The 22,868-nt window shown below is 43.9% G+C and overlaps 1 protein-coding gene across 1 annotated transcript; it reads left to right on the top strand.

Annotated features, from left to right (window-relative positions):
- The first annotated feature begins 11,058 nt into the window (after positions 1 to 11,058).
- On the top strand, positions 11,059 to 16,302 carry amer2 (APC membrane recruitment protein 2). The gene has a single exon (XM_049565869.1). The coding sequence runs from the start codon at positions 11,240 to 11,242 to the stop codon at positions 13,328 to 13,330; it is 2,091 nt and encodes a 696-aa protein (XP_049421826.1). The 5' UTR covers positions 11,059 to 11,239; the 3' UTR covers positions 13,331 to 16,302.
- The last annotated feature ends 6,566 nt before the right edge of the window (positions 16,303 to 22,868 follow it).

The following is a 22,868-nucleotide window of genomic DNA, read 5'->3' as shown; positions in this document are numbered from 1 at the left end:
GTCTCAGGCTGCCATGCCAATGACTGATTATTTATGACAGCTGACCCCGATCACGGGTCACTGTCACAGATACACCGGACAAGGTGTAAGGTCAGTGAGTCCAAACACTTACAGCTACTGAAAAGAAGTCCTTGTAGGTGCTGATACTTTATTTTGAAATTATTATTGTAATATTCCTATCTGTAAAAATGTTATTGTAGAAAATATATGCTTCCCTTGGGTAACATCCTGAGGTTTCTACCATTTTTTCCCTGTTAAAGGGTTTTTTGGGGGAGTTTTACTTATGCTGCAAAGCCCTCTGAGGCAAATTGTGATCCATGATATTGGGCTTTATAAAGAAAATTGAAAACAGTAAAACAGGATATATAGGATTATGGTAATAGGACAGGGCATTTTTATACACCCTTACTGTAACTAGGTTAGGTTGACTGCCCTGAGGATGTTGCATGTTAATGTAGGCTCAAAGTTCACATTTATTTTCAAGCCAGATTGTGTGTTTTGGATCATAAAACCGAGGTTGTAACTCTGCTTTTTATTGGAGCTCAGAAAGGATTTGATGGTCACTGGATTTACTGTACAAGCAAACATCCTCAATCAGACTGCTGCAGAGAGACGACATGTAAACCCTGGAGAATGTCAGCATATGCAGAGCGAATGTGTGCTGTGTGTGTGTCTCTCTGCAAATTCTACACACAATCGACATATATTTTATTTGTGCAGTGCTTTGCGTGGGCACTCAGGGAAACAAAGCATAACTTCACATCAGCAGAGACTCCAGCTTCTAAATACTTTATGGAATTTGTGCGAGCAGCGCTGGCCGTGAACTAGCTCCTCCTGCAACACCACTCTCTCCACTGTCCTCACACACTGCAGAAATAAATGGAGGTTTGTGCTTACACACACACACATATACGCACATTCAACACAGCAATCAGACAAAGTGACCATTGGCCTCAGACAAATAGATGTCTTTGGGCAGCTACAGCAACTCGCAATAAAGATCGACTGGCAGTGCAGAGTGATGTGTATATCCCAGTGTCAGCTGTCTACAAAGCTCTATTCTCTTTACAGTCAGAGAAAAGGGGGTACACATGAAGACGAATGGAGACTAGGGTGTTTAGGGTGAAGGTGATCACTCATTTGTTCATCTGTATAGCCTAATATTAAAGAGTTAATCTAAGTTGCAACATAAATAAGAGCAGCAGTCTTATTCTTTGAGGCATTGCAGCTTATACAGTATATGGCACATGCTCTGTATTTTCAATGTTGACAATGTCAGGTTAATGCACCTCCAACACTGTGTCACCACTCTCTGTCCGAGAGGCCTTCCTGTAGCCTACTTGTGCATGTTACCTCGCATTAAACATTGAGGAGTCTCTTCCAGAGACAAGCTGCTGGGGGCTCTCCCAGGGCTCTGAATCATTCAGAGGAGCACAGCACGCCATGCTGGGAGAACACTCCTGACGACAAGGAGGGAATAATGTACTTTCACTCAGCATAAGCGCTGCAGTACTCACGCAAAATGTCTATATACTGTACACACACATGGATATGCATACCGTATACATGCACACACTGTACGTAGATGGTGCACATGCAGGTTGTGTCTGTAGTGTAAAATGGGTTTGGGTTTGCTTCTCTTATACACACAGGATTGTGTGAGGAAAGTATTGACCTTTTACATTTGTTGACTTGTTACAGCCGGAAAAGCGCAGGCGTTTCCAATAACATTAATGATGGTTGTGCTCCAGTTATGTGTCTAAGTGTGCCATGCTGATGAGCCAGCATATATAAAACCAGGACTATGGAACTGAACTGGTACAGAGCAATCGTTAATATTATGAATTTCACATGTGCTTTTCATGCGATGATGAGCCACATTTTCCGCTGCAAAAAAGTCAGTAATGTGTAGAAAAAGTTGACTCTGAAAAAAGATAATTGAATGAATAATGCAGGACTAGATAATATTTTTATTCTTATTGTCACGAGGACCCAAATGCAGACCATCAGACAGTTTGAGTTTCTAACAAAAAGCAAGCTTTAATGAGGCCGATGGAAAATAACCAGTACGGGGAGGCAACTCAAAGTCCAAACGAAAGCAGAGCTAAAAACCAAACTGAAAATCAACCGGGAAAAATACCATGAACAGGGATGAGCACAGGAACGACCACAGAATGCACCAAGGAGGAACACAGGATCAACACAGACAAACTTACGAAGGACAAAAAGAAACCCACAGGTACACAGAAAACAAAACACAAGAATGAGACACAGCTGGAGTAGGAAGACATGGGCAAAGGAGGGAAATGGACACTGGCTAAGGACGAGGGTGGAGCACACAAGACTAAGGCCTTGTTTACACAGATACCGATACAAATAAAAATGGATTTTTTTATTCATCCTGTATAAAAACAATTCCAGGTTTACAGGATCAGTTGTGAAAACAATATGCTGTTTACACAAAAATGCAAAAACGGCAGCTTTTTGCTGCAATTAGCATGCCGGGCCAGTAGCTGGCGACACGTCATATGTCAAACACCATAGAAGAACATTCTGCGCATGCACAGTGATTTGTTTTCCTCTTGGCGCTAGTGATAAAAACAATGATAAAATACATTTGTGTAGCATAGTTAGCTGCTATGCACTAGCTAATATCGGGCACAGCAGACGTCTTTGTTCGCCGATGTAGCGGTGATGTTGATGCAAGTAAGTAGTCCCAGAAGTGCTAACAAAACGGAAACAATATCCGCCATTGTTGTTGTGGTTCCCAGGCACCTAATGGGCATGCGTGAACTGGGTTGCAATGTCATCGTTTTCCAAAATCTCCATCTATCCTGTTTGCACGTCTCGACAGAAACGGATATTTTTAAAAACTTTCACTTTGGAAACCGTTTTTGAAAATCTCCGTTTTCGTCCAAAAAAAACCATGCATAAATGATAGGTGCAAACGCAAAGATAAATACCCGTTTTCAGAAATATATACGGAAGCGTATAAACAGGCCCTAATACAGAACAGGTGTGAAGGGAAGACTCTGGGAACAGGGAAGGACTAACGAGACAGGTGTGCCAGAAAACAGGCGGGAAAACACGCAAAGACAGGAAGTAAAACCAGACACGACACGTGAGGAGAGAATCTACAAAATAAAACAGGAAGCAGATTAAACATGAATGAATAACATGAAACAAGGAACACAAACAGAAAACTCCAAAACAAAGTCCATAAGATAACGAACCCAGGAAACCCAGGATCATGACACTTATTTTACTTTGTTTTAAATGGACTGTACTTGTATGGAGCTTTTTTAGTCTGCCAACCACTCAAAGTGCTGTTTACATTACATGTCACATTCACCCATTCACACACTGTGGGCCGAGGCTACTGTACATGGTGCCACCTGCTGCTCAGTAACCATTCATGCAGCCATCAGGAGCAATTTGGGGTCCCGTATCTTTCCCAAGGATTCTTTGACATGAGAACTGGAGGAGCCGGGTATCGATTCCCAGATCTTCCGATTGGTTGATGACCATGATAATCTAAAAAGTAGTTAGACCTACTGACATTGCTACAGAGCCAAGCAGCTAATGTGGCTAAAAAATGTAATTCACCGTGTTTAAGGCTTTGGCAGAATTGTTTAACATCAAGTTTCTTGTCTCGCAATGTGACGTTAGGAGACAAGGAATATCAATATGCGTCAATCATATGTAAACAGCACAGAACACACATCAGCAACAGTATACTTACCGCAGACTCACATTTAACAGTTTGAGTTTTTGTCCTTTAAACAGCAGCCCATATTTTATTTTCTCACAGCCACGCCCTGCACCCAAATATGGGTGTATTTGATTGGGTGGGGGCCTTTGGCCAGTAGGAAAAAGGTTAAACATGCTCACAGAGACACTGTTTACAACCTTTGAAATGTAAAAGTGTTTGGGGAGTCTGTGCTTACGCAGCCTAATAACAGTTCGCACCACTCCCTGTTGACTGCTAAAGTAACAAAAGAGCACAGCGGGGTAATCCTGGGGGGTTTAATACTTCACACACTCATACACAAACATTGGCCAACACACACACACACACACACACACACACTGTAGCTTAGTTTAATCCAGAGCTGGAAGACTCTCAGTCCTGAAACAACCTGACAAACAGGACCCCCAGTGAGGATGATGATGATAAGGACTTTGTGTTTGATTTGAACAGGTGGGCCTTGTTTGCTCAGTATAACTGACCAATACTGGACAGGCAGCTACGCCTGTGCCCTGTTTGCATTAGTAATCTTTTACAGATCTGTTATATATGTACTAAAATATTAGGTGTTTTACATCATTTGCCAAGGCTAAACCAGCCGCTGACACGACTGATTAGGGTATGTGATTTAGCCCTCGGGATATTGAACGTACACTATCGTCTTATCACCTTTGTAAGAGCGAGGGCACAATCAGTGGAACACCACACAGTAGACCATTGCTCAATTGTTTTAACTGTGCATATACAACACTGTAATTTTATTTGACGTGTTTTAACCCTGTGAGTGTTGGTGACGCAGTAACCTGTTGGTTGTAATTACAGAGTAAACAAGGTGGTGGGGAGCTGGAGTCTGGATCGTGTTTGTAGTGGCTGGTTTCAGTTTTTATCTTGATGTGTTGAGGTTGCACTTATGTCAAAATAATGATGTTATGGTTTTGCCAGGGTTGGAAAGGTTGTGTAAGAGCCACTTGAGCACATACTAATATTTGGTAGAAATGTGTGTGTTGATATGACTGCTAGTTCTGCGAGATTGGGGACAACGTTGTGTGTAAAAAAAATGACATAAAGTTTTGTGTTGTTGTTGGGGTGTGTTGCCAAGCAAAGCACCCCAGGTGTCCCTCTCTGCAGCAACATTTTCCAGCTCCTCCTGGGGGACCCCAAGGCGTTCCCAGGCCAGATGACATATATAATCCCTCTAGCGTGTTCTGGGTCTGCCCCGGGCCTCCTACCAGTGGGACGTGCCCGGAGCACCTCTAACAGGAGGCGCCCAGGAGGATCCTGATCAGATGCCCGAACAACCTCAACTGACCCCTTTCGACGGGATGAAGCAGTGGCTCTACTCTGAGCTCCCTCTGAATGTCCGAGCTCCTTACCCCATCTCTAAGGAGAGCCCAGCCACCCCACGGAGGAAACTCGTTTCTGCTACTTGCATCTGCGATCTCATTCTTGCGGTCGCTACCCAGGGTTCATGACCATAGGTGAGGGTTGGGATGAAGATGGACCAGTAAATCAAAAGCTTCACCTTCTGGCTCAGCTCCCTCTTCACCACGATGGTTCGAGGCAGTACTCACATCACTGCAGACGCTGCACCAAACCGCCGATCCATCTCACACTCCATTCTACCCTCACTTGTGAACAAGACCCCAAGATACTTGAACTCCTTCGCTTCAGACAGTAATTCAACCTGGGCCGTAGTAGGTTTTTGACCGTGTTATGCAGTGTTGACGTATAAGAACGGGTACTATGTGAGAATATATAGACATAGGACATTGAATTGGTAGTGGACCACGTGAGATGTTATTTTGGAAGGACTTGGCCTGCTGTTTTGTCTCTTACAAACTAAGTGGCTGAGGAACTTTGGTACATTGAAACGGCCACTGCAAAGTGGACTGAACAAAGAGATCATGACTGTTGAGACGATATCACATTCAACAATGGCATGATCTTGTGATAGTGAGATAAAGTAGGATGATAAGGACACAAGCTTAGGTAGATTACATATAGACTTTAAAAGATAAGCAGCTACGATACGGCCACTAGCTGCGGTGAAGAAAAATAGACAAACCCATTTCTTTAACCGAGATTTGCATCACTGGAACATTCTTTCCTAGGCTGTAAACTTTAGTCTACACACAAAGGCCGTCATATAATCACAAACAAAGGTATGTTTCAACTGTAAGGCAACGTACGTCCACTCAATCCCCACATCAGGAAGAACTCCGATATTCAGATTTTGTACACTCATCATAACGTATTCATCCATCCATCAGTCCATCCTGTCGTGCATTCCCTCTGCCATGCACACATACACGCCCACACGCTTTTAAAATCACATCGATATTTACATCCTGAGGCTCTTTGCTAACAGAGCATGGAGAGTTTAAAAGCACTTTCAGCAGCCGCATGCAGAGGATACGCACACTGTGCACACAAGCTCTGACAAACCATATTGTTGGAAAACACAGTTGGAGAGAAAGAGAGGCAAAGAGAGAAAATGTCCTCTAACTGTCCCATTTAGCGCTGAGCTTCACTCGAGGGGCTGAAATGGGAACCCTATTTAGACAGATGGTGTGTGTGTGTGTGTGTGTGTAAAGATAATAGAGTGTGTACTTCGTCTGTTGCTGGTGTGCATGTGCCTGTCTTCTTGTTCACAGCTGAGACATTAATCGTTAGGTTGTGAAGAAAGCACATGTTGCATTTTTTTTTTAGAAATGACCATAAAGAGCTTGTGGACCACAGTTTTTGTTCCAGCTTCATTTATCTAACTCAAAGCGTGAAGATTAATGTCAGAGCATGCTGTCTTCATTAACTGTTTGTTGTAAATAGGTATTATGAACTAAACCCTGTTGCCTTCTAATCAAATCCGACCTGGTTCAGTGGCTTAAAATACAAAGTGAAGGTTGCACAGGCTGCCAGACTGATGGCCTTAATTACGAAAATATAAATATTGCATACTCATAGTGACGTTAGAATGATTTAAAGGAGCAGTGTGTACGATTTCGTGGCATCTGGTGGTGAGGATTGCATATTGCAACCAGCTGAAACTTCTCCCATGTGCCAAGCGTGAACTCCTGGGCTGCATCCCAAGTCTCTTAATTGTATACTGCTAACTCCTAACTCCTGACTTGAACCGGAAGTCGTTCAAGGTCCGCCATCTTTAAGGCCGTCTCTTATTCCTGCCAGTAAGGAGTTAGCGTTAGGAGTTAGGAGGGATCTGTTAGGTGCGCTGACACGAGAGGTTCCTAACAGGAAGTCTTTTTCAGCTTGAGGCCCTGACATATAAATACCCGCCCCCTACATCTGGCTCATTTGAACGAGATGTCGGAGAAACAGCGCAAGTGTACCCGTTACATGCATTCTTTGCAATGAAACGCTGTAATTCACATGCCTACGTGACTACAAAGAGTAACGTTAATGATATTTCGTGCAAGACTGTCATGTTGTAATTAAGTTTATTTCATTCACAACCCGTTGCGTTGTTCAGCGGACTGTCGGTAATGTGTGGCTGTTAAATGTGCAGCTGCTCATGTCTAGAACCACACGTGCTGATATAACACCACGTGTGCACACACACACACACACACACACACACGCACACACACACAAACACATTTGCCCATCATTAATTGTCCTGCATGTCACGTGAGTGGAATAATGTTTAATTGCCTGTAGGTAATATTAATTATTAATATTAATATTAATTAATATTATTACTGTCATTAATGTTGTTGCAAGCTACTGTCATTGCTGTCTCTGTGTCTGTCTCTCTTTCTGTCTCATTGTGTCATACGGATTACTGTTAATTTATTATGCTGATCTGTTCTGTACGACATCTATTGCACGTCTGTCCGTCCTGGAAGAGGGATCCCTCCTCAGTTGCTCTTCCTGAGGTTTCTACCGTTTTTCCCCCGTTAAAGATTTTTTTTGGGGGAGCTTTTCCTTATCCGCTGTGAGGGTCCAAAGGACAGAGGGATGTTGTATGCTGTAAAGCCCTGTGAGGCAAATTGTGATTTGTGATATTGGGCTTTATAAATAAAACTGATTGATTGAGGCAGACTGACAGGTCTGATATGTCTTATTCACTCAGCAGCTGACTTGTTGAATGATGGCGAGTGGATTTAATAATAGTGATAATGATGATGATGATAATAATGCTCATCACAGTGACAGTGGCAGGGCTACAGATCGTTCTTTAATTGCGATAAACTTCAGCAAATGACTCAATAACAATGGTAATACATGCTAAAGTGTGTGACCAAAGTCATGACGGTGGGGGGCGGTTACGGCTTTGATCAGCGAATATAATGGGACTTGGGATGTACGCCAAACGCTGGTTCCGTTATGCAGCAGATCCAGCTGTCGCGCCGTCACCAGAATAGGACGTCGCTTTACGTGACGCTTCAGAGTAAGGCCGTCTCATGTCTCTTAATCAGCAATCCTCGCTCCTCTAACTCCTGACTCCTTGCATGTTTTTCTAAGTGGGAGGGACTAAACAGTTAGGTAAGGTGGTTAGCAGTAATTTTAAGAGACTTGGGATGCAGCCCTGGTTAGGATTCCTTCAGTGCTCATTGTTCAGGAAGTTTTTACCAGGAGCCGAATTATCCACAGAGGTCTCTTCCTCTCTAAAACTAACAAACCCGGTGATTTAAACCTCTGAAAACACAGAATAAAGCAGTTTCACATGTTAAATCAATGTTTCTTTGATGTTGTTCGGCTCTTCACAGACAGGCCACTAGCAAAGCACTTGCAAATGTGTGCTAACCTTTTGTCTCTGATAACTTAAGATCCAGATGTTCAAGAGGTTTTTATCGAGAGCCAAATTATCTGTAGAGGTCTCTTCCTCTTCTGAACTAACAAACCTGGTGATTTAAACAGTTAAAAACACTGAATAAAGCAGCTTAACTTCGAAAAGTCAGTGTTTTTCTTTACGCTGCTCGTCACAGAGGGGCTGTAAACTATACTGGTTGACGCAAAAATGCAAATGGTCCTGTCTAGAACCAGTGTTTAGTTTGTCCAGTCTGGTCTGCTGTAGAAACATGGTGGTGCAACATGGCGGACTCTATGGAGGAGGACCCGCTCTCTATGTAGAAACAGCTCATTCGACAGTAACCAAAACACAATGATTCTTAATTGCAGGTGATTATACACTAAGGAAAACATACATATTATATTATAATCCATTTCTGTCAATATATCCCCCTAAATCCTGCACACTGTACCTTTAAGCAGCATGACAACATGCATTTCTAAGAACTCAAAATCCTTTGTCTCATCATATGATAACTGAGCCCACTCATCGGTCTCCACTCTTTGCCAGCCATCTGCTGCTCGGAGTCAGCTTCAAGTCCACCCAATAGCCAGCTGACCTGCTAGCATGGCTGTAGGGCATTCTGCTCGAGTAACTGATGTACCTGAAAACCTGCACACCGGGCGACTGACTGACTGGCAGAGCAGACAGGCTGGGTGACTGACTTGTGGGCTGAGCGGACAGATTATCTTTCTTTGTCGGGGAGAGCATGGGGAAGATGTGCTTCAGCGCTTCACTCTGGGGAAGCCCTCGAAATGTGTTTGTGGGTGTGAGCATGTCTGTGGATCTGTGGGGGTGTGTGTGTGTGTTGCCTTGGGCGGATGAATGCAGACATTGTTTGATAGCAGTGGGCTGGAAGAGGAGAACCGGTGCCCAGAGCAACTGAGGAGGAGGAGGAGGAGAGAAAAGGGAGAGAAAAGGAGCAGGGGAGGGAAGGAAGGAGGGGAGAGGAGGTTTGTAAGTGGGTCGGGGTATCAGGGAGATTCATGGGGGGTTGGGAGGATAGAATAGGCAGTAAAAAGAGCACCCACAGCACGAAAAATGGGGGAACACTGGGTGAATCCACTGCAGGCGAGGATGACACATATTTTGGGGGAGATACCTCCAAAAACAGTGGCTCAACAGGAGAGATGGGGAGCGCACATTATACATCTCTTCATTGTTTTCAGTATCCTATCCTATCCTGTCCTCAGTGAGAGTTTATATTTGCACATTTGCAGAATAATTTGTATCAAGAGAATAGGAAAGGACAATAACAGCAAGGCAACAAGTTAACACTGCTTTTCCCTCCAGTTAGTGAACAGTTAATTGCTCCAAATGCCCACAGAAACTCTTCTGGTTGCCAAGGAAGGTGCCAACAGTATAGCTTTTGTAAAAAGGAAGATTGTAATGTTGACCGCATGAGTGGTTTTACACACACACACACAAACACACACACACACACACACTTAGGATGATAGGATGACAGTTAGATGTGTTGTCATAGCTCTCAGACACCTGGTCTTGTGTGTCCATATGGAAGAGGGCTCGAGGCCATATGGCCTATACTGCATGTCCCGCCTAGACGGCATTGGAGGCATGTCTGAGCTGTTTGTGTGTGTGTGTGTGTGTGTGTGTGTGTGTGTGTGTGTGTGTGTGTGAGTGTGTGAGTGTGTGCACGCAGCAGCACTGGAATATTATTTTCTAAATCCATATCCTGGCTTAAGCCGTTGATCAGCAGGTTTTGTATTTGAGTCCTTTAATTCAGGCTTCTCACACACTTATTTTTGTTTCCTTTGAGCTTTTCCATGCTCATGCAAACCCAAACACACACAGCCACACAGGCGGGGTTGGGCGAGGTAAGTCGTACTAAGACATTTGTAATTACCACTGTTTACAAGACGCTTTGACATGACTCACCTCACAGGATGATACAAGACACATCTGCAAGGAAATAATTCAAAATATTCACATGTAAAACTTGTGCTATTAAGTAGTCTGCTTCCACTTGTTAGATGTTTCCCACCTTCATGGCCCATGTTCCACAGACATGTACAAACAACATCAAATCCAAGCAAGTATGCGAGCAGTCTTTATAATTAGCCATTCCACTCTGTCTCATGATCCACTGAGAAAGCTCACACATATTAAGCTCATGTCTAATCCGTTATAATTCATCAGTTGGTGTGTATCTTTACTTTGCTTACCAACACGCACAGCACAAACACACACAGACGCACACACACACAGGGGGATGGCAGCGGTGAATGTGGGGCTTATAAATTGATGAGTAGTTAAAAGAAAAGAGCAAACAGTGCACTGGTGACAGGGAAGGTAGAGGAAGAGAGGAGGAAGAGGATGGGGGAGGGTGTGGAGGACAGACACTGGCGCCCCGCCAACATTGACGAAAGCTGCTTAGCCCACCCAGTTGCCATGGATACAGTAAGGAGCAGCTCCCAGCATGTGTGTGTGTGTGCCTCTGAGAGAGAGAGAGAGAGACAAGGAGGGGAGGGGAGAGGAGGCAGAGAGAGAAAACCAGCAGGCAGGCGTTAGAGCAACTCAGAGTGGGAGTGAAAGAGCATCAGACTGCAGGGTGGAGAGTGAGAGATAGAGAGGGTGAGTGTATGTGTGGCCAGAGAGCGGACAGAGAGGCAGCTCGAGAGCTTGAGGGAGACGATAGAGTGGGAGCGATAGAGTGCTAGATAATGGAGGTGCAGTCGGAGTGCGTGGAGCCTCCTGTGGCCCCTCAGTGTGACCCCCAGCCCACGGGGAAGATCAACAAAGCTGCCTTCAAACTCTTCGGAAAGCGGCGCACCGGCTCCGGGATGGCCAGCTTCTTCTCCTTCAGGAACAAAGGGGCTACAAACAGCGGGAACAACGGGAATTCTGACAATGGGAATTCTTTGAATGGAAACAGCTCGGCGGCATCAGTGGAGCTGGTTAGGAGCAAAACCCACGATGGACTAACGAGCTCTAACAACGATGCTGATGGACAGAGAGGGGAGGGGCTTGCTAGCCTGGAGGCGGGGCCGGTCAGGTCCCTCAGCAAATCGTTGAGTTTTTTTTCTTTACTCCGACGTGGGAGTTTTCGGTCGAGTGAAAATGGAGGGGCAGGGCTTGTCAGAAGAGGGAGGGGTCTAAAGGGCTTTTTTAGCAGCATGCGATGGAGACGCAAGGAAAAAACAAACGAAGCAGATGGGGAAGAGGTGGAGCGGAAGACAGAGAAGGATGGGAATACTGCCGACTCTGAAAAGGTAAAGGATATTACTCTCACCCTTGAACCGCCTCCACATCATCACCAAGTGGATTGTGGGAATGCAGAAGCAGAACCTAACGTAGAGACTCCCACCACTAGTGTTACCATGACACCCCCACACTGTGTTACCATGCCAGGGCCATCTGGCGAGTCAGACTCCCCCTTTCCTTACACACCCACTGACTCGCCACTGCGCCCTCCAATCCAAAAAGCCAAAGCCTCAATTTCCAGCCTCACCCCCTCCCTCGCTACACCCCCTTTGGATCGCTGCAGCACGGGCGACCCACCCTCAGAACCCTCAGTGGACCGCCTCTGCTCTCTCCTCTTCACCGACGTCACGTCCCTCAAGAGCTTTGATTCACTGACAGGCTGTGGGGACATTATTGCTGACGCAGACGAGGAGGGGCCGGCGGGTAACGGGGGCAGTGGCACCAGCAGCAGCAGCAGTGGGGGAGGAGGGGGGAGTGTGGGAGCAAGCGTTGGGAGAGCTGTTGGCATTACCAGTGTCACGTCTCGTGGCTCCCCAACCAAACCCTCTCTACCTTCGCAGCTGACCCAGCCCATGTTCTCTGTTTCCGCAAGCTCAGTGCCTTCTTCCCTTCCAGCCCGGGCCCGGGCGCCGCCTCCACCACAGCAGCACCCACCCGGTAGCGGTGTGGTGGCCTACATGGGTGGAGGGGAAGAAATGGCAAGTCCAGAAGGAGTAGACGATGCAGACATGCAGGGGCTCTGGCACATGCTGCCCTCCACAGGTGACAACTCCCCTGCTTTGCCGCGATCACACCAACCTTCCTCCACTACACCAACTTCCACTTATCCCCCTCGTGCCACCTCCAACCCTGCCAGCAGCCACCTGCCCTCGGCCCACAGCAGGAGCGCAGACCGAAAGGTTCCCCAGGTGAAGGCTCTGGGGCTTAGCAAGATTCCAGTAGTTGGTGCAGCGGGAGGCCGGGCAGCTAAACCCCCCCTCCCTCACACACATGGCCGTCATCCCACGTCACCTGGTGAAAAAGAGCCACTTAGCGATGAGGGTTACTGGGACACACCCTCAGCAACACCCACTGCAACACCTGATGAGACCGGGCTACAGCGTAACCAGAAGATGGCCCTATCACGCGACAGTTGCTCTGGAGACCACCTGTACGACCTTTACAACGACCCTGAGGAGGAAGGAGGGAATGAACAGCAGGAGGATGATGAAGATTTAAAGAGCACTCCCTCTCCATCCACTGAATACAAACTGAGCCCCACTTCCCATACAACTCCTCTGTCCTCCTCCTCCTCTTCCTCCTTCCAATCTATGAAAGGCAGCACCAGCCTTCCTCGGGAATCCAAGATCCCAGTGAGCAGCAGACAAACCCCACCTCCCCACTCAGTAAGCCAGTCAGCCCTTTCGTCTGTTCTGGAGGCTGAATCCCCTCCGCCAAAGACCCAGGCACCTCCCCCGGCCCGCACCAGAATCCCTGTATCCAAGGTGCCCGTCCGTCGTTCTGGAAACAAACCTGGCAGCACAACCAGAGGAACTGCCCACAAGAAGTAGCTCCCGTCAAACAGGTCATTCTCGCCTACTAACATGCGGACTTCAGTGCTGTTTACGCAGAGCCAAAAGTTTTCCCAGACCAAGAAAAATGTTGAGCTGCAGAGTTAACAGCCTATAAATTCCTCTCAAATCTTAAAAGCTCTCATTCTTTAGGTGTTTTGGCTTACGGCAGGCTAGAATAGAATAAGTGCTTTTGTTCACTTGAGAAAGTCACGAGGAGACTCCAAAAAGCTGGGTTAACACTTCACCGCCCTCACTGGAACTTTGGAGGTTGACTCTTGACAATCCACGGACTCGCAATAGACACATTTGCCTTGTAACTTTCTGGAAAAAGCTCCTGACCTGCTGAGAGTTCAACAGCTCATGACTGCACACTGCAAAAAGAAGAAGAAGAAGAAGAAGAAAAAACAGCAGAGCACCTTTTATCTTTGACATTTTTCTTATGGAACTCCACATGGCATAACTTAATTTGCTCATACGGACCTAATCTAATCATTTTGAGTTTGTCTTCTTGTCTAATCTGTAACAAATTACCTCCTAATCCTTTGATTTAGAGCCAAAGTGAAACAAGAAAACAGTCTTCACTTCACAGCCTCTGATAGTCTTGAACAGACTCTCTGATATCCACAGCCTGGAATAACCCAATGTTTTTTTTTGTTTGGCTGTCGTATGTGTTTTTTGCTTTTTGAAGATGGTCTTCTCCCGACCGCACACTGATTAATAAACTGTATGTGCAAGAGTACGAATTAAAACTGAGATCTGGTTTTATAACTCACCTACTTTGCAGCTACAAATGTGGCAGAGCTGCCCACACATTACGGTACATTGTGTTTTTTGGAGGTGGAGATCTCCTCTGTTTTAATTGGTTGTTATTATTATAATTATAATTATTATTATTATTATTATTGTGGATGGACTAAGTTTCAGCCTGTTGCATCTGGATCTCACTTATACCTGACTGCATCATAGGATGTCGATCTCTGGGATTTACAACTGTTGAATTACCAATGGAACCCTGCAAAGCTATCGCAATACTCGACCTGGAGGGATCCCTTGCACTGATGCATCAACACACACATATACGCACACACATACAAAACCAGACATGCACTCACACATGTTCTCTCCCTCTCCGCATGCAGTGCCACACATACAGGCACAAAGGTCAGGGAACATCATCTGATACTGAACGACCTTAGTTCCACTGTTCAACCTTCGTCTTTGTAGCTACACTGGATGACTCTCTTCTCTAAAGACACGTGCACAACCGATTTTTTCTAGTCAGTACTTTCTTCTTCACTGGATTTCATACTGTTTTTATAGGCTCCTCCTTCCTAAGTCATACTGCTCGGATCTTAAACTGTGATCGCACCAGCTTCTTAACGCTCTGTTCTTTCTGTTCTTCTCTACTAACATACTGTACGGGCTGATGTGAGTGGATGACAGGGAGGCATCCTTGCTGTCAGTTTTAAAGAGCCAGAATATGCCTGCAGGTTTTTTTTAATAGGCTGTGACCCAAAAAAAGAAAGACAAGGAAAATCTGTCAGGGTTTGAGTCATACCTATCTGGATCACAGCTGAAAATACAAAGCAAAACATGGGGACTAATGCTAAATCAGTCCTTCACCCTTCCTGGCTGTTGTACAAATAAACACTGTACAACTTTATTCTGGGAACCACCGCAGCTGTGTGTGAATCTGAATGTAGCTTGACATCATTGTAGATTATTGGTCAGCATATATATTTCCTCTTTGTCCCTTTTTTGTGGGGGCAAGACAAATGGCGGAGCTTACTGTTTTCTAAGTCCCCCATGCTCTGAAAAATGAAGACAAACTGCTACACAGTGCGTTGAGCCTTGCAAAGCACCACTTGTTTAAAGAATGAGGGGGTGTATTGCAGTCCTAAAAGGCCTTTGTCAGTGATTCAGTGAGACAAGTTACAGGGAGCGGAGTGTTCCCTACCCTTTAGTCAAAGAGAGGGGTTTTCATAGGGAGAGACATTTGAGACGATGCGAGTTTTCTCTAACCGCAAGGGTACCAAATGACACGTGAGGGTCACTGTAGTTCATGATAGCTTTCCATCTCATTTAGAATGTGATGATTGATCCACAACGCTGCTCCAGGTTCAGATATCTTTCCAGGCTCCTGACGGTGTAGTGAAGGACAGGCCGTGGGGTAACCTGATCCCAGGTCTGCAGTAAGTGTGTTTCTCACCCGATAAAAAGGACAGGCTAAAGGTCATTTGGGGAGCAGAGAAATGTTTTCTCTGCCTACACTGTGCTTTTTATCTCTTTTGATTAAGTATGCAATCACTGTCATTCTCCAGGAGTGATTCAAGGAAAGGGATGCTGAATTAAGGGTGATTGAAATGCGCATCAACCTAAGCCTTGAAATTTCCTGGTGAAAAATAATAAGACAGCAGAGGTTACGCTTGTGGATATTTGACCAAAACAGTTGCCTGAAGACTCCCAAAATCATAGTTTTACTTTATGACACTGCCAGTAATCAAATAGTATTGATATTAAGATTAAGAGAGAGCAGGAAGCCATGAACTCAACCAGGAGTGATGATTATGCATCTTATGTTTAAAAGGGTTTTGTTTAAATATGGCGTCCTCCTCGGTTGATGTCCCACATGCTGCAGTTTGGTGTGTATATAGAGCTTTTCCCTCCACTTCCTCCAAGTATGACAGTGAAAACTAAAGTTAATCCTTTGGGTAACTTGATCTCCTGCATTGGCCTTCAAACAGTAACGACATCAACCACAGAGGCCACCATATTGCCATCTGGCTCAGTTCCTTGTATTTCTTTTTTCCCCAGATACTTCTCTCCTTTCTTTCTGTTTACAAATCTGGGCCTTCATGTGGTCATTCGCTGTGACGAAAAGCACATCATGTTTTCCTTTCTTTTTGTTATCGTTTGTCTGCTCACGGTGTGAAATCTTTCCACTTTTCATATTTAATGAATAAAACTGTTTGCGCTGATAGTCCCGACTCTTTGTAACTACATTCAGACAAAAATCCATACACTGAAATGTCAGAGGCTTTGTGCGCTTGTATAATTGGAGCAACACCAGATAGAGCCCCTCTCTCATCAGCTCACCCTCCTCCGTTTTTCCTCCCCCCCCACACATCCTGGTGACTTTAATCCCCAAGGAGTAGGCTGGGTGGGAGAGAGGGTGAGAAACAGAGATGCTTTTGTTGATGTGCAGCGTGTGGCGTTTGTGTTGTGGTGTCGCACTTGGAGAGAGAGCTGCTTGGCTTGGGAGTAAGAGGTTATCAATACATTTTATTGATCCCTGAGATGAAAGCCTGATGGATGTGTCATTGTCTGCTGTGGGTCCCTCGTGGGAAAAGACACATAGAGACAGGGACAGACAGCCGATATGGTGACAAAGACAGGCAGCTGATGCATGTGGATTTGGAACCTGTGTGTGTGTGTGTATGTGTGTGTCCTGAATATAGATGAAAGGGAGGGTCTCATTGTTTCGAGGAGGACACATGTTGCTAGAGAAAGCTTGTATGTTGTTGTGGTGTGGTTGCGCATGCATGTGTAGTGGGAGGAGGATTTGGTGCAGTGCGAATCCCCTTTGTAATGGTGCAGCAAACCCCCCTCCCTCTCCATCCAGCTCCCTCTCTCCGTTTCTGCACGCTGAGGTTTATGTAAAAGCCTTACGTAAGACCATAACACTCACTTGTCCCAGCCCACCAGATCAAAGCTAGTGATGCTGACAGTGAGAATGGTCCGTGCTTGCGCGCGTGTGTCGGCTGATCTCATCATTAATCTGCTGTTGCTGCTGCTGTTTGGGTGCTGGATGTGGACACTCAACCTCATTGTGAGCCATGTTTGTGTGCATGTTTGTTTTGGTGCATAAATCTGGTATAAGGGCATGACAGGGAGGATTTAGTTTGAGCTGAACAACAAAGTTCTTATACAAGCCACTGAGGAGAGAGGAGAGGACGGGGGGAAGGAAGAAATGCAGAAGAAAAGTGGGAGAACAGCATTTATTATAAATGTGAATGAAGGTTTGTTTGGCTTTGGTGCTCTTTAAAAAAGCTTTTAGCTAGCCGATAATAACTTTTGATAAACAGCAGCCACAAGTTGCAATAACAGTAATGGTGTGCTAAAATATAGCGTCATAGTAACACAAGAAGAGAAGACTCATTAAAGCAATTCCTGTTTAATGTTTGCTAACATTAGCCGTCAGCCAGAGTCCTGCACGGGTCCGTTTTTAAAACCTGAACCCGCCCATACCTGTAAAACTGAGTACCAGAACCGACCTGTTACCTGTCATTATGTCGAAGTCAAAGCCGCACCCACCCACACCCGTTAATAAAAGTCCTGTGACCTGATTCCCACCCACGATCAAACCCATACAGGCTACAGCCACTCTCAAAGACCAATTCAAGAAGCTGTGTAATAACAGATGCTGGTGGAGAAAAGCTCCAGCACAGAGAGAGTAGAGTGAAGGTCATACTGTTGCTTCTAAAAAATGATATCATGATGGTAGGTAGGGTTTGCATGCCCCAATAAATGTGTGTGTGTGTGTGTGTGTGTGTGTGTGTGTGTGTGTGTGTGTGTGTGTGTGTGTGTGTGTGTGTGATGGAGCCCTGAGCACCATTCAAAAGCTAAACCCCACATTTCTCATGGCAGCCTCTCGACAGCCGTTCCCATAGTAACTCCAGTAGGTCAACCAATGAAAAGAGGGGGCTGGGCAGGAAGGAGGATGGGCAAGTGTTTGGGGGGGTGGTGGTGGTGTGTTACACAGTGTGTGAGAGACGTGATTGGAGTTGAACTGGTGCAGTAAAACAGTTTGACAGACACAAACACACACACACACACACACACACACACTAACCTACAAGTTGAAATGCAAATATATTTTTGTCATAGACACATTTTTGTCAGTGTTGTAATTGCCTGTGAACACACACACTCAACCCCAAAAAAACAACAACAACAGGAGCATCAACAAAAGTGCTCTGACCTTTAACACACATCCTCTAAACACATCAATTCCTCATATAAAGGGTCATTCTGCACCACCATGTTTCACTTCTGCAACCTCATGGGACGCCCCCCCCCCCCCCCCTGCCCCCGCCACCTCCTCCACTACCTCCACCTTTTCTCTTTGTCCTCGTCATCTTCCCTCACTTCTCTCGCTCTCTCCCGTAGGATGCCAGAGTTCCTCTCAGGGCAATGTTGTGTAATCGTTTCACTTGTCAATAATTCAACGGACAAGCTTTTGACTCTGTGAATGGGCGGATCTGTTCGGCACACCGTGAAGACGGCACAGTGTGAATCTGGGGTACAACCATAAAGGATGAACAGGCATGTGTTTCTCTACAGTGGAGAATTCTGACTTTGAAACAACAAAACACCAGGAAACAAGATGTTTAATTAAGTTCCAAACTGAATTGGATATTGTGAGCAGCAAAATAGAATATCAGTTGAATTATGAATCATGAGATGAATGCAACTGATGTTCCCTTTTGCGGATACAAGGTCAGGGAAGTGAGATAATGGCCTGATACACAGCACAGTGGCTTGAATTTAGCCTTCAATAATGAATTAAATTTTCACTAAACTAAATTTGTGCTGAAACTTTTGTGACATGCACAAGGTATTTGTCCTGATTGCCTAAATTATTTCCATGTAACACTTGTATGTAAATACCAGCAGTGTTGGAATGTAACTAAGTACAACACATTTTTATGCAACTTTATACTTTTACTTCACTGCACCTCAGGAGCAAATATTCATCTTACAGCTACTTTTCAGATTACAATTTTTTATGCCTGTCTTTTCTAGTAAAAACTATGTATCTCCAAAATTGGTGATATTTGTTGAGAAAATTCTCCTTCCTTTTAAGATAAACCACTCATTCATTCATTCATTCATTCATTCATTTATTATCCATAAGGCACTGGTCGTGTGGAGAAGTGGGACAAAGCTGGAGAACCTGGAGAACACACACACCAACACGGGGAGAAGATGCAAACCCAAGGTGACAGTGCCAGCCACTGAAACACCGTGCCACCCTAAGATGAACAAACTGTTTTTAAAAAACGTCTTGGAAAAGCTGGAAAACGCATCACCAGAAAGCTGAAAACAGGGCTGTTTTTTGAGCTCATGAAAAGTCAATGTGGTTGCGTAACACATTTGATGGTTGCATGGTTCTCTCAGGACAGCAACGCTACTAACATATAGATACAAATATATATAGATCTTAGAGAATATGATGCACTTTGTAGATTAAACCACCCAACAGTATATATCAGTCCAGTATTGAGTGAGACCACTGCAGCTGGCAGCAGTGAAACAGGCTGCAATGTAAGCACTTGGGGCAATTGTGCATCGTCAGTGCACATCTTCCAAAAGTGCTTCTTTTGCCACTGACAGGCTCAGATTGTTATTCAGAGTGTCTGACAAAATAAAAAGGATCACCACAGAGATGGACCTTTTTGTTAAAGAGTAAGATCCTTTTTGTTCAACCAGAAACAGCCTCGAAGTCACCACTAATAAACAATAATTTTATCATTGTAAAACACACTTCATTCAAAGTCCAGAATCTGGTGGTTTTGGCGATAGCAATTTCGGGGATGTTTCAGGTTCCACAAAAAGGATCCTTCTCTTTAACACAAATGTCTGTCTATGTAAGAATCCATTCCATCATGTTGTTAGACACTTCCAATAATAAATAATACCCTGTCTGTGGCAAAACAAGCACTTTTACCAGACATACATTGAGGGTGGGCAGTTGCCCCAAGTGATTACATTGCACCCTGTTACGCTGTTGCGGACTGCTGCTCTCTCGCTCAATAATGGACTAGTTTCAGAAGTTGTTGTTCCCATAAATCATGTAGACACAAACATGTGGGGAAACCAGGGAACAAAGCTGAGAAATACCAAAGTTATTCTTTAAGCATCTGCAGCAGTAAAATGCAACATACACTTAATGCAGCAGTAATATTAATCCAAAAACATTACATTTGATAGTAAACCACTGACAGGGAATTACTGCAAAATGACTTATTTTACTTTTGATACTTTTGAAAAGTATATTTTAATGCTGTCATACAAAGACAAATCTTTATTAATCCCAAAAGAAATTATTGTGCCAGAGACTGCTCAACAATTACATCACCATGAGAACAAAAACAGCAGTGTAATAAATGTAAAGTGTACAAGGAGAAAAACTAACACAAGTGCCTAGTATCAGTATGACAGTGGTTTAAGTAATTTTAAAAAAGTAAAATGTGATATTACATGTGATTTGGAAAGTAACTGCACATGATATTGAGATATTAAGATGTTAATATTATTTATCTCAGTGTCCAATGTTTCAACTGTCCTTCCAGCAGAAGGGGGAGGAGTTATTCCGTTTGACACAACTGGTGTGTGAGGTCATATTTCTTAAACCCCTGAGGCCTCCAACTATACCTGCTACCCAGTCTCACTCCAAAGTAATCAAAATCTGGCACTTGGGCGGTGACTTCCAGGGTCAGACACCAACAAAAATAGGCTGTCCTTTCATGTCTGCATGATACATGGCTGATTGGCATTATAGTTAATATCAGGGGGAAACTTGACAGGACAAAAGCGAAAGTTACAGAGGCGACAACCACCAACCTTCTGCCGGGAGGGCAGTGTTCGTTTCCCATAAGATTGTAAAGCCAAACACTTCTTATTTTCGAAACCCAACCATGCGTGTGTTGGCAAAACCTAACCACATGCATTTGTTGTTGAAGGAAAAAAAACGTTGATTTGCAGTGTTGTATTGAAGTAGTGCATTTATTTTGAAAGACACAGTATGTAAACAGTAATATTCCTGTGAAAACGGAAGTGTATTTCTGGTCTTCGTGTTCACCTGGTTCCGGATTTTGTTTAAATATGTTCATACTGCTTCTATACACCAATAGAAAGAGAATTACAGGTCTGTCAACATGTTGACAGACCTGACACTCCTGACAGACCAGACAGTCTGGAAAAATGTCTGAGACTTTCTGACACAGCCCCAAACTGGTTCTATCTGCAGGACAGGGACCACTTTCTGTCAATGGGTATTTATACATCTGAGTGGACAAGAATGACGTGGAGTTCCCCAAGGCTCCAGTCTCGGGCCTCTTCTGTTCAACTGTAACTGGATGTGCCTTGGATGTTGGTGGCATGAAGGTTAATCTCACCAAACTAAAACATGTCTCTCTTTTTTTTTTATTAACTTGTGTCCTGCCAACACAAGTTTTGTATATTTTTTTCACAGTGAGACATGATGAGCCTCCCATCACCTCCTGCAAAGCTGTGTAATAATGGTAAAAAAAAATAATTTATTTGCTCAGTGGTGGAAGAAGTATTCAGATCCTTTATACTTACGTAAAAGTATTAATACCGTACTGTGAAAATACTCCATTACAAATCAAATTTCTGCATTTAAAACTTAATTGAGTAATAGTATGTTATCTTCAAAATGCACTTAAAGTAAGACAAAGCAAGGTTCTTATCATGCTTTAAAATGTTCTCTGTCATTGTTTTACGATTACATATGACGTTTTTGGATTATTTTTTACTGCTGCTCCTGCGTTCACTTTGGTTATAGCAACTGGTTCTACCAAATGATACCTGATATCATCCAGGAAAATTAAAACAGAATCCTGACATGAACTGTACAAAAATGAATAAACCCCAGTAAAGATCAAAACTGTAATTGACACAAAAATGTCCCACTGTTAGAGGGATAATGAAATGTTTATTTACGATACCAATAAGATGAGATCTGCTGAGTATAGAGAGATTGTATGGTAAATTATGTGTATTGATGATATTCACAGTTGCAAGCAAATTTTCAAAAAATGACAACTTTAAGTAGTTTGTGACTCATTCACAGTGTGCTCACCATAAATTTAATTTAGCTGTGGCCATACATTTTATTGCAGTTCTTAGTTTTTAAAAACATTCTTACAGTTTTCAAAGCAAAGGTACAACCATCACATCAGTTTTGCAAATGACAATAAATAACTTGCAGTGAACCCATCTTCGGAAAAGAAAAGGGAAACATCAGCCAGTGCCACCAAAATGGATTGTCCCTATTCAGTTCATCACATTCTCCAGGCTGTCTTGTATTTACAATGAGCAGAGACATATGTCTCAATAAAAATGCTGAAATTTAGAAAATATTGTGTAAATGAGAAATGAAATATAAAGGCCTCTTCACCACATTATTGGCCAACCAAACACTATGGTCTGTCCTCTGTGTTGTCCACTTCATGTGTATTGTTTGTCCTTATAATACACTCAAATCAGCCACATCTTCTACATTTGAATTATGTGTAAAGGCAATGACAGATTAAAGTATAGATGTAGAATATTTCATGCTCTACTCTGAGAGAAGTGATTGTCATTCAAGGATTTAAAGTATCTCTGTACTTAATATTCATAAAGATTGCATTCTCTTTATTCACACACACACATATACTTGCATACTACACATGCATACAAGTGTGCAAACATAATTCACATCAGTTGCACCTACTTTTGTTTGAGT

This window comes from Epinephelus fuscoguttatus, linkage group LG21, assembly GCF_011397635.1.
Source record: "Epinephelus fuscoguttatus linkage group LG21, E.fuscoguttatus.final_Chr_v1".
In the NCBI taxonomy this organism is placed as follows: Eukaryota; Metazoa; Chordata; class Actinopteri; order Perciformes; family Serranidae; genus Epinephelus; species Epinephelus fuscoguttatus.
The sequence above is the reverse complement of the archived record's forward strand: the minus strand, read 5'-3'. Positions and strand labels throughout refer to the sequence as shown.

Bases quoted from the DNA above. Each gene is read 5' to 3' on its own strand.
- amer2 (XM_049565869.1), top strand. From the start codon at position 11,240: ATGGAGGTGCAGTCGGAGTGCGTGGAGCCTCCTGTGGCCCCTCAGTGT.